At 42.3% G+C, this 12,758-nt stretch overlaps 1 protein-coding gene across 1 annotated transcript in view; it reads left to right on the top strand.

The window, feature by feature from the left end:
- Positions 1-12,758, top strand: part of PIEZO2 (piezo type mechanosensitive ion channel component 2) — a 415,657-nt gene that overhangs the window by 203,333 nt on the left and 199,566 nt on the right. Inside the window, exons 12-15 of the mRNA XM_075828141.1 lie at positions 4,476-4,612; positions 5,755-5,988; positions 8,591-8,705; positions 11,558-11,763. Of these exons, the coding sequence (XP_075684256.1) occupies positions 4,476-4,612; positions 5,755-5,988; positions 8,591-8,705; positions 11,558-11,763 (692 nt within the window). The remainder of the gene's footprint in view (positions 1-4,475; positions 4,613-5,754; positions 5,989-8,590; positions 8,706-11,557; positions 11,764-12,758) is intronic.

The following is a 12,758-nucleotide window of genomic DNA, read 5'->3' as shown; positions in this document are numbered from 1 at the left end:
GAAAAATACAGAAAAGTGCCTGTATGTGTTTCAATGGTCACCAGGTGATGCCACCATTTGAGCCGCTAGAAAAAAAGTATAAATTATATTACTAATTCATTAATTAATTCAGGTAAACAATAAAAATAATATTATTTAACCCGTTAATGGGCTTTATTCTGATGCATATGCCTTTTCACGGCGCTGCATTAGAATAAATAAACAGAGCAGGAAGCCGTTAAAACTCCCTGCTCTCAGCTACCAGAGGTAGCTGAGGGCTGGGGGCATCCCTGCTCTAACGGGTGAGATCGATATCAGTATCGATCTCGCCCGTTTAAACCTTCAGATGTGGCACTCAATAGCAAGCGCCGCATCAGAGTGGTTTTGGAGAGAGGGAGGGAGCTCCCTCTCCCACCCCACTGGCACCCGGCATGTGATCGCAGAGTGCCGGTGTCTTCTATGTCAACTGGGGGGCTTATAAAAACCCCCAGGTCTGCCTTTAGTGTATGCCTGCTAGGTCATGCCAGAGGCATGGCCTAGCAGATGCCTGTCTGTTTTACACATACAGGCACTAATACACTGCAATACAGAAGTATTGCAGTGTATTATAAAAGCGATCGGAGGATCGCATAGTGAAGTCCACTAGTGGGACTAGTAAAAAAGTTAAAAAAATGTTTAACTAAGTTAATAAAAAAAATAAGTGAAAAAAATGCTTACAAAATGCTTTATTATTAAAAAAACTAAAAAGTTACACACATTTGGTATTGCCTCAGCCATAACGACCCCATTTATAAAGGTATTACATTATTTAACCCGCAGAGTGAACGCCGTAAAAAATCAAATAAAAAATAATGCAAAAATAGCTGTTTTATGTGAATCCTGCCTTTAAAAATAATGTGATAAAAAGTGATCCAAAAGTCGCATCTACTCCAAAATGGTATCAATAAAAACTACAAGTTGTTCCGCAAAAAAACAGCCCTCCTACAACTGCATGCAAAATACTACAGCTCACCCCGCAAAAAAAAGCCCTCACATATCTCCATTGATGGAAAAACAAAAAAGTTATGAGCCTCAGAATATGGCGAAACAAAACAAATCATTTTTTTTTAACAAATTGTCATTATTTTGTTAAAGTGTCTTCTCAGCACAAAACCCTCTGTTGGCCCATTTACATCCTCCGCATTCTCTCCTGTGGTGGATGACGCAGAGTGGCACACCTACATCCCCGCCGCTTCATCCTTACAGATTTATTATTATTGTTTCCTTACTGTATTATAATCCGTATTCCTTGCACTTTTTTTTACTATTTGGTTGTAGGAGGTGTTAGGCAGAGTAAAAAGCAGCAGAGTGAGCACCTGACATCAGAAATTAGACAACTCTAAGGCCTCATTCACACGGCAGGGTTTCCCGGCCGGGTGCCGGCCGTTCATAAATCGGCCGGCACCCGGCTGCATTAGGAATGATAGACCCCTAATGGGGCTATTCACACGACCGATTTTTTGACGGCCGGGAAATCCGGCCGTCAAAAAATAGGACATGCTCTATCTTTGCCCGGGCACCCGGCCGCCCGGCTCCCATAGAAGTCTATGGGGCCGGGTATTACACGGCCATCACCGGAATGTGTTCCGAGTGATGGCCGGGTTTCCCGGCGGTTGCGCTCTATCTCCTCCTCCTCACAGCGCAGAGTGCATGTGAGGAGGAGGAGTTGATGCCATTCTGACGAATGGCATCGCTGTACACTGTGTTGCAGGGCCGGGGTGTACAGCAGGTGGAGGGAGCGCTGCGCTGGCTCCCTTCCCCTGCTTGTTAAAAGCACCCTGGCTCGGCGACACCTTCGATGGCGCCGCTAGTAGCAGCAGCTGCTGCCGCTGCGGCTGCTACTACTGCAGCGACGCCACTATAGCAGAGCAGGGAGGTATTTCCCCGCTCTGCTATGTGCTAGCCGCACTTTAGCTCCTTAAAGGAGCGGAATCCCCGTGTTTTCGGGGATTCCGCTCCTGGACAGAGCGCTTGATGTCTCTGTCCATATCTGGGCAGTGACATCAGGGGAAACTCCTGAAGCGGAATCCCCGAACACATGAGGATTCCCCTTCAGGAGCTGCCGCTGATGTCACTGTCCGGATCTGCCCGGCCCGGCACGGATGCATAACTTTATGCAAACCGGCCGGGCAAAATGGCCGATTTTACCGGCCGATACTCGGGCTCGGGAACGACCCGGTCGTGTGAATCCCGCCTAATAGGCTACACTGTGCACTGTAACTAAGATGCAGTCACTGCTGATTGAGTTGTCTTAATCCTAGCTTATCTGATAAAACAAACTGTTTAACCGGTTAAGGACTAGGCTGTTTTACAGCTAAATGACCAAAGAAAATACTGTTTTCCGGGGGGCCTAATGCTGCTGAAACATTAGAAACACCCCATAAATGACTTCATTCACACAAGTAGACCCCAGAAGGTTTTCTTCAAGGGGCTTATCATAATTTTTGGAAGGTCCAGTTTTCTTCTGAAAGTTTCTTGAATAAGATGGAACAAAATAAAATTTGCAATTTTTTTGGCAAATGCATCAATTTATGCTAGCATTTTTCACTCACGGTATAGACCACAGACAAAATTAATCTCCTTTCACATTCTTCCACTTCTCTCGTGCATGCGGATACCAAATATGTGTGCCATATTTATCACATAGAGATGTAGGAGGGAGGGCGGACGATAGAAGAACCTTATTTCACAAATCACCTTTTTTCAAAGCTAGTTTTACAAAACTGGACAGAGTTTCTATAACGCTTTCAAAATATCCTCTCTTGAAGCAGAGATCCCAAAATATTCATCTAGGGGTATAATGGGAATTTATTTTTTTGGGTTTCCTAAAATAAGAAATTGCAGGTTTATGCAAATGGAGCTCTCCAGCAGATGAACTTTAGAAAATATGCAAACATGACATCCACCCCCCACCCATTCCCTCCCTCACCCTTGGAGTAAAATGAGGGGAAAAATAAAAATGTAAAGTAGGGCAAATATATTTTCAACGAATTAACTAAACTATAATAATTCAGAACAGTGTGGCATTTTTTTAAACATGGGTGAACGCATAGGCCTGGTTGCGAGGGATATGAGGGACAGAAATGTCGGGAATCTTTGCGTCACCCATCTTTTCTACAAACGCAGCACTTTTTCTGGGGGTTGCTTCTAGTTGGTGTTGGGGGAATGCGAGTGATAAAAGTAAATCTTTAAGTAAATTGTTTGACATCCTCCAACCGGGGGCATTCTCTGGTGTCCTGAACGTCAAATATGAGGCCTTCAATAATTTTCTCCTGCCTCTGTTTTTTTTTAATAGAGCACAAATGAATTGTGGATTGCCACCTGTAGAAGATAAATGGCCACTTTTTTGTACCAGGTTTTTGTTTTGATTTTCACAAAATAGGGCTATAAAACCTGGTTGCTTAAATCCACCCCCCCCCCCATGTACTTGTTATATTCGGACACGCTCGCTGGCTTGTGCTTGTCCGATGTTGCCTCCCTTTCCTTCACTGCTGCTGTTCCTGCGATATGTATTGTGCTTAGTACATATACATCTTTGCGATCCCTGTAGTTGACTGCCAGAAATTCTTCAGATGCATAAACACAGGAGTCCCCCTTTATCATGCGCTTCCCCACTAATTGCTGCGGAAAACCAATTAGTTTTTTGCGCATTGTACCACATGCTCCAGTCCTTGCAGCATGCAAATGCCTAAACAGGGGCACACTCAAATAAAAATTGCCGCAGTACAGGTGGTACCCATGGTGAAGCAGAGGCTGCATTATCTCCCACACATCAGGGGGGCATCCAGGAACATTTATTGAGCGGTCCCGCCCATAAATTCTGAAGGCGGTGGTATATCCTGACCCGCTTTCACACAACTCAAAAAGCTTAATGCCATATCTTTCCCTTTTGGAAGATAGATATTGGCGAAAGCTAAGTCTTCCATGGAAGTTGAGGAGGGATTCGTCCACACTTACATTCTGCTCAGGGGTGTAGAGTTGTAGAAATAAATTATTGAGGGAATTTATTAGCGGTCTTATTTTGAACAACCGATCACGGTTTGCATCGGTACTTGGGGGGGAATATGGAGCATGTCCTACTTTTCTTATTTTACGGGCCGTGCTCCCATACTTTGTATCGCGGGCCGTGACTATGGGCACAGCCGTGTGTATGTGGCCTAATGCAGAGACAAAGGGGGTGTAATCATAAAAAATAAAGGTGTTTTAGCTACTTTTTTTTTTTCATTCTCCTACCCATTTACATTATTAATGGAAATATAAGTTGAAATTATAGTTTATGAATCCATCTGAAAGTGATTTTAGTCATTTGTATTAGTGCATCATTCAGCTATACATGTTTTTTTTATATACAATTTTAATGTACATAGGGGGAGACGGATGATTGTGTCTATCAACAATAAGTAAATAAATTCAGCATATGTGGTATGATTGAGAATTACTAACATGTTTTCCATTAGAAAAGAAAGAAGAAGAGGAGGAGGAGTTGGAAGAGGATGTGTCTGAGAAAAAAGAAAATGCCAAAGTTCATGCTATGGTAGTAGTGCTACAGTTCATCATGAAGCAGAGTTACATTTGCGCTCTTATATCTATGATGGTGAGATGATAAGAATACTGTTATTTTGATTGCTTATTTTATACTAGTGAAGTTCTTTGTCTAGTATATAGATATAAAAACACTAAAGGTTGGTTTATACGGGCAGATTTCTGCCCATAATGAGTGCCGATCGATATCATAACAAGTTGATAGGGGCTCCTTTTCCATGGCCGATGCATTCTGTATGGGGACCAAAGATCGCTAATACGATCATTTGGTCTCCATCAGTTTGCATCGTTGTCAGCAGCACATCCCCTGTTTAAACGGGAAGATGTGTTGCCGACAACAATGATTTCATAGGCTGCACAAATAACTGGATTAGCCAACGAACAAGCTCTTTCTTTTATTTTTTTGGCTGATCGCTGCCCTTTTTACACAGGCTATTAATCGGGAACGAGTGTTCATAAGAATGCTCATTCAGCTGATTATTGGCAATTCAAATGTGCCTTATGGGCTTGTTTACATTTAGCATTTTAAGTGCAGTTTCTCTTTCATTTTTTAAATTATTTTTAAAAAGTATAAACGTATACCATATAAGCGAGTGATAGAAAACACTCCAAATTAAAGCATTTATACAACTCTAGAGAAAAAAAATGCAACAAAAAAAAACGTTTAAAATGCAATATGTGAACAAGTCCTAAATCTGTGCATACACATAAAATAACTGTTGGCCAAACAATCATTCAATCGACAGATATTTCTCCTAACTCACCTATAAACATGCATAATCGGCTGAGTTTGCATGTTTATTTTAAAGAAGAGAGGGGAATAAACGTATCTCCTGTGGGAATAAAGGATCGGCATGTTAAAATCCAACAAACCCATTGCCGCTTTCCCACTAATATTTGCCACCGAAAGAGTCTTAAGCCCTATACACGTAAGATTGTTGGCCGATCTTGAAGAAATCGCAAGTTCGGCTGACGTTTCTCTTAAGTGTATCGTCAGCTTTAGGAATAGATTCTGCAGAAATGTATGTACTGTACTTAACATCTGACTTGTGTACATAAATAGGATACAGAACATTCATTACACTGGTCGGTTTCAAATTTTTTACGTTAGGCTGAAATTGTGCCTTTTGCAGAATGCTTTCTAATTTAATGTTATTTCTTTATTTTTTTTTATTTTTTTTAATTTCTCACCAGGCTTGGAGTATTACATACCACAGTTGGTTAACCTTTGTATTGCTAATCTGGTCTTGCGCTCTCTGGATGATTCGTGACAGAAGGAAATATGCCATGCTTAGCTCACCCTTTATGGTCATCTATGGCAATTTGTTGGTAACATTACAGTACATTTGGAGCATTAATTTGCCTACGGAACTGAAAGACATTTCAGGGCTTCTTGAGCGTAAGAGCCCAGAGGAACTTGCGTCAAAGGTGAACTGTTAGCACAACATTTTATTAGCTAACTATATAGACATTTTTTAGATCAAAAATAATATTAAAACGAAGCACCTCATTATATTGTATGGCAGATCTGCGTTATCAGCTTGTGGTTGCTACAATAAAAAAAAATCCTCCTTATTCTCTGTTAACTGAAGCCTCATGACTTCTGCTATTAACAGAGCCATGATAACTGTGACCACTCATCTTACGCAACATGTAGTTTTCATGCTTAATATCCTCTCTTCCTTTGTCACTCCTCAAAATCTGACTTTTAGGCCACCTCATGCACATGACCGTAGCTGTGTGCATGGTTTGTGATTATGGCACAGACGGGCCGTGGAGTGTCCCCTACGGGCCGTCCGTAATCACAGAATGTGAACACGCAATATGTGCATTGACTTCATGAGCCGATCACAAGTTTGATCCTGACAAATGAGGATCAAATACCCTAAAAACTACATCAAATGTGGAAACATGTTTCTAACTGTACTATTTATGTTTAACCCTTTCATGACCAATGTTCCCTCTGAGGGTATGTTCACACGGCGGGGGTCCGTAACGGCTGAAATTACGGGGATGTTTCAGCCTGAAAACATCCCCGTAATTTCAGCCGTACCGGCATGTGCAGGCGCTTGAACGCCGCCTCAATTACGGCCGTAATTAGCGCTGCTATTCATTGGAGTCAATGAATAGCGGCTCCAATTACGGCCAAAGAAGTGACAGGTCACTTCTTCTACGCGGGCGTCTATTTACGCGCCGTCATTTGACAGCGGCGCGTAAATATACGCCTCGTGTGAACAGACAAACGTCTGCCCATTGCTTTCAATGGGCAGATGTTTGTCAGCGCTATTGAGGCGCTATTTTCAGACGTAATTCGGGGCAAAAACGCCCGAATTACGTCCGTAAATAGGCCGTGTGAACATACCCTAAGTCTTGGCAGCTCCTGAGCGGGGCTGTTAGGGAGCAGGACAAGTCTCCATCAATGGTGGGCGATCTGATGACCATAAGTAATACCCCCAGTAAACGCTAATATGTCATACTACATAAGAGAATAAGAAAACTTATGTTAAATTAGTTTTAATAACTTTTTTAAATACTATAATATTACAAGTCCAGCAGTAAAAGAGACGACAGTTATATATACCAATTATAGGCATCAATGAAAGAATCCCTCATTAAACCACTGCCCCTATAGATAGCGCCTCACAGACCCCCTGTAGATAGCGCCACACAGCCCCCTGAAGATAGCGCCACACAGACCCCCCTGTAGATAGCGCCACACAGACCCCAATGTAGATAGCGCCACACAGACCCCCCAGTAGATAGCGCCACACAGACCCCCCAGTAGATAGCACCACACAGACCCCCCAGTAGATGGCGCCACACTGATCCCCCAGTAGATAGCGCCACACAGCCTCATGTAGATACTACCCCATGTTGATACTGTATATGCTGCCACACAGACCCTCCTTGTATATACTGCCACACAGCCCCTTTGTATACACTGCCACACAGTCCCCCTTGTATATACTGCCACAGTAGAATGTGCGCGGCCGTGCCCCTTATAGGGAACATTGTTCATGACCAAGGGTCTTGATGGCCCTCTGTCCATGTCAAATTTTCCATTTCTGATATGCACTTCTTTAAATGATAATATCTCTGCAACCGCTTTGAAAATGACAACTATTTTTACTTTATTTTTTTTTCCATGACTTATGAGGCTTTAATTTTCTAGATTAGTTTAATTAATTCAAGGTTTTTAATTTTTATTATGAGAAGACAAATCACTAAAAATGTGAAACAAAGCACTTTTTTGTATTTTTTTTAATATATATTTATCTATATTATATGTATATAGACATATATATGCTGTTGCTGCTCTGTAAAAATTTGTCTTCTCTCTCCATCAGCCTGGATCGCTGTAAGGGGATAGGGAAGAAGGCTATAAGGCTATATTCACACAACGTGACAAAAGGCAGTTAAAAACGGATCAACTGTCAGTTTTTCATGGCTGTTTTGCATCAGTGTGCCTCAAAATTTTAATCCATTTCTCGTCCGTCTGGCCATTTTTAACCACTATTTGCCATCCGTTTTTCATGACCGATTTTTTTTACTTATTAGGGTTTTATTTGTGCCGCAATACCTATGTAGATAGTGCCACAGTACCCACTGTAAATAGTGCCAGTGCCCAAATATGAACAAAGATGTCAGCGGCAACCTCTAGGAGCAGAATCCCGGGCCAGAGCGATCTGGCCAGGGATTTTGATCCTAAAGGGAGCTTAGGTGGCACTATCCACAGGTGTTTTGCGCTATGTACAGGGGGGTTGTGTGTGGCGCTATCTACAGGGGGTGTATTCCGGGGCTCTCAAAGCCTTGGCAGACATGAGGCTGCAGCGCTGCAAACACTGAACGTGACAACTGCACGTGGCATCGGCAGTTGGAACGTATATAGCCGTATGGCAGTCTTGAAGGGGTTAATGTCAACTGTGCATTTCTGAATTATACATGCCTGTTCTACTTTGAATAGAAAAGATAAAAGCTTTAAAAATGAAGCAAATCTTAAATATGTCTCATTGTTATTTATTCAATATAGATACTTTTCAATGTTACCTTTTGGCTTTTGCTCAGACAACACCTTACAGAGCAAAACATTTTAAAGACACAAGAAGCAACATTATCAGAAATTAAAGTTGGAAGCCAAGATAAAGGTAAGAAAGGAATTTTTATTATCAAATACAGTACAATTCTATTAATCTGGCATCTTCTAATTCTAAAAGTCTGATTATCTGGCACTTATTTCTAGCACAGAGATGCAATATATTGTAATGTAACAAAGATCAGAGAAATTATTAGAGAGAACCAATTATGAAACGCCTCTGATTAGTATGGCATTTTCTGTTAACTTTTTTTTATACTTGGCTTTCCCCCTGAAGGTTCCCAACTTTTACACAGGGCCGGTTTTTGGCCCTGGGCAAAGTTAAAAGTAGGGCCCAAAATGCTAAATTAGGGCCTGTTCACATCTGTGTTGGGGTTTCGTTCATTGGTTCCGTCAGACCTTTCTGTCAGTGGAACCCATGAACGGAAACCATAGCTTTCCGTTTGCATTTCCATTTATCTCAATGGTAATGTTTCCTTTGCAAATGGTTTCCTTGGCCTCCGTTCCAGATGGTAATAATGATCCCTTAGTGCTCGACACAATAAGAATGTCCCATCAGTAACCATGCACCCTTTGTGCCCCCACAGTAATAGTGCCCCCTTTGTGCCTCCTGTAGATAGCGCCACACATAGCCCCCTGTAGATAGCGCTACAGTCCTTCCCCTATATAGTGCCACACAACCCCCCCTTAGCAGATAGTGCCACACAACCCCCCTCCCTTGTATATATATAACGCGACACAGCCCCCTCCCTTGTATATAGTGCCACACAGCCCCCTCTCTTGTGTGTATATATATATATATATATATATATATATAGTGCCACACAGCCCCCCTCTCTTGTATAAAGTGCCACAATGCCCCCCTTGTATAGTCAGAAGGTGAAGAGAAAAAATGCAGTGTAATTACGGGTATTGGCGCCAGGCTGAAAAGGATCAGGAATGGCGTCAAGTGCATAGGATCTAGGAGATCTTTTATTGAGAAGACGACGCGTTTCTGGACCGGACTGGTCCCTTCGTCAGGTCAGTATACAACTGACGAAGGGACAAGTCCGGTCCAGAAACGCGTCGTCTTCTCAATAAAAGATCTCCTAGATCCTATGCACTTGACTCCGTTCCTGATCCTCTTCAGCCTGGCGCCGATACCCGTAATTACACTGCATTTTTTCTCTTCACCTTCTGACTCTCACCTTGTCCCAGGTACTAAGGATTTAGCACCAAGGGACTGCAGTGGGTGGCAGCCGGCTATCTACACTTCACCACCTCATAATAGTCTCGGAGGAGCACCGCCATCCACTCACCTTTTTGCTGTACCCCCTTGTATAGTGACACACAGCCCCCAGTGTATATAGTGTCAGACAGCCCCCCCTTGTATATAGTGCCACTCAACCCCCCCCCCTTGTATATAGTGCCACACAGCAATCCCCCCTGTATATTTCTGCACCGCACCCTCCCTTGTATATAGTGCCATACATAACCCCCCTTGTATATAATGCTACACAGCCCCCCTCCCTTGTATATAGTGCTACACAGCAATCCCCCCTGTATATTACCACAAAGGCCTCCTTCCTTGTATGAAGTGCTGCACAGCAACCCCCCCTGTATATTGCCACACAGCTCCCCTCCCTTGTACATAGTGCCACACAGAACCTCCCTTGTTTATAGTGCACACAGCGCTCCCCCTTGTATATAGTGTCACACAGCGCCTCCTTGTATATAGTGCCACATAGAGCACTTCCCCCCTTGTATATAGTGTCACACAGTGCTCCCCCCTTGTATATAGTGTCACACAGTGCTCCCCCTTGTATATAGTGTCACACAGCGCTCCTCACCCCCCATGTATATAGTGTCACACAGCACTCCTCTCCCCACGTGTATATAGTGTCACACAGCGCTCCACCTTATTTACAGTGTCACAAAGCACTCCTCCCTTGTATAAAGGGTCACACATTGCTCCCCCCTTGTATATAGTGTCACAGCACCCCCCTTGTATGTAGTGTCACACAGCGCTCCCCCCTTGTATATAGTGTCACACAGCGCTCCCCCTTATATATAGTGTCACAAAGCACTCTTCCCTTGTATAAAGTTTCACACAGCGCTCTCCCCCTTGTATATAATGTCATACAGCGCTCCCCTTGTATATAGTGTCACACAGCGCTCCCCCCTAGTATATAGTATCACACAGTGCTCCCCCTTGTATATAGTGTTGCACAACACCTTCTCCCCCCCTTGTATGTAGTGTCACAAAGTGTTCCCCTCTTGTATATAGTGTCACACAGTGCTTCCCCCTGTATATCGCCACACAGTCCCCCCAAAAAATAATTTGTATTTACCTTGCCCCGTTCCTGTGATGGATGGAGCGATGCAAAGCCTCCGGGTGAGGCACATATGCAGACCGGCGTGATGAAGTGACATCATCACGCCAGCCTGCGCAGGAATTCTTCCCAGCGCCTTATAGGCTGCAGGCCTAACGTGGCCTGCGGCCTATAATATTCATTGATATCTGCGTCCTGAGGACGCACATACAAGTGAATGTGGCTGTCGCTAGCACCTGGCCCCCCTCCGGTGCTAGCGACGCCACCGGGCATGGGGGGCCCCTGCCTCCCATCCCATAAATGTTAGGGGCCGGGCGGTACAGGCCCCGTAGAAGCTTTGGGCAGGGGGCCCTAAGAGGATGGGGGCCCTTGGCAATTGGCCCCCCTAACGCTGGCCCTGCTTTTACAAGTGAGTTTATTTACTTTTCTATGACCATTTAATAATCCAGAATATGCAATAACCTACCACCTATCAAGTTCCATTCATGTTGGCAAAGGAATTTTACTTTATTTGTTTGGAACCACAGGCAATTCTGGTGTGTGATTATTTTATTAGAGATTATTTTTCATATTATTTCTATTATTTTTCTAGAAGAAGAAGTACAAAAAGCAGAAGATGAAGAGGAAGATGAAAATGATATCATGAAGGTGCTAGGGAACATGGTGATGGCAATGTTTGTGAAGTATTGGATTTACGTTTGTGGAGGAATGTTCTTCTTTGTCAGTTTTGAGGGTAAAATCGTCATGTACAAAATCATCTACATGATGCTGTTCCTGTTCTGCGTGGCTCTTTATCAGGTACTATACTTGTACAACTGCATGCTCTCATTCTCTTAATTGTATCATACACATATAAATTGTAATAGCTAGGAAGTTAAATAATGTATACTAATAATAAGGCTTTACACCTCGTCTATTGGAACAAAATTCAAATATATGACACATCATATTACAACACAGTGCAATTGTATAGTAAAAGCTATTGGATTATCTGATCCTATTGTCCATGTTTTTCATATTTGCTCAAAGATTGACATTAGAATTCTAGATAGTTTTCTAACTAGCAACTTTTGAGTATTACATTATTAAACTCCATCTTTATTTCCACTATAATTACTTAGTGATCAACTAATAAAAAATAATTTTGACTTCTCTTGTTAATATATACAGTATACATTTTTTTGTATGGAATTGTGTTCTATGACTGTTTATCTTTATAACATTTTAATGGTCATCCAGACAGCATTATAAAAACGTCATATTTATGTCAAAATCCTCATCGCCAATACTATAAATTTGAAAAATAATTTGAAATTAAAAATGCTTATTTATGTGAAATATTTTCTTTATTTATTTTTTACATTTAAAGAGGACCTATGAGTAGTCCAAAAAATTCAGAAAGTCACAGTATAATAAATTATACAACTAATTTTAAATACATACATATCATTAGCAAAACAGAGAGAGAGTTATATTTCTAAATTTTTATTAAGATTATGACTGCGCTGGAAGACACCAATGGTGGTAGTGGGGTGGTGGGGCAAGCGATACAATATCTGAATGGCCAAAATGTAGCTTTCTGCTCAGATCTGGCCAGGAGTAGGGCTAAAAAAAAATCTCACCTCCAGCCAAGAGATGGAATTTTTCTTCATAGGAAATATTGTTATTTTATCAGCCATGCAATAAGATTTTTCTGTGTATAATGCACTGTTCTACAGTCTCTGTGCCGTGTGCATGAGCCCTAGCATTGTTCAACCCTAAGGAGAATTTCAGAAAATTCTCCCTAGGACATG

Source organism: Rhinoderma darwinii, chromosome 5 (genome assembly GCF_050947455.1).
Source record: "Rhinoderma darwinii isolate aRhiDar2 chromosome 5, aRhiDar2.hap1, whole genome shotgun sequence".
NCBI classification, from domain to species: Eukaryota; Metazoa; Chordata; class Amphibia; order Anura; family Rhinodermatidae; genus Rhinoderma; species Rhinoderma darwinii.
The sequence above is the reverse complement of the archived record's forward strand: the minus strand, read 5'-3'. Positions and strand labels throughout refer to the sequence as shown.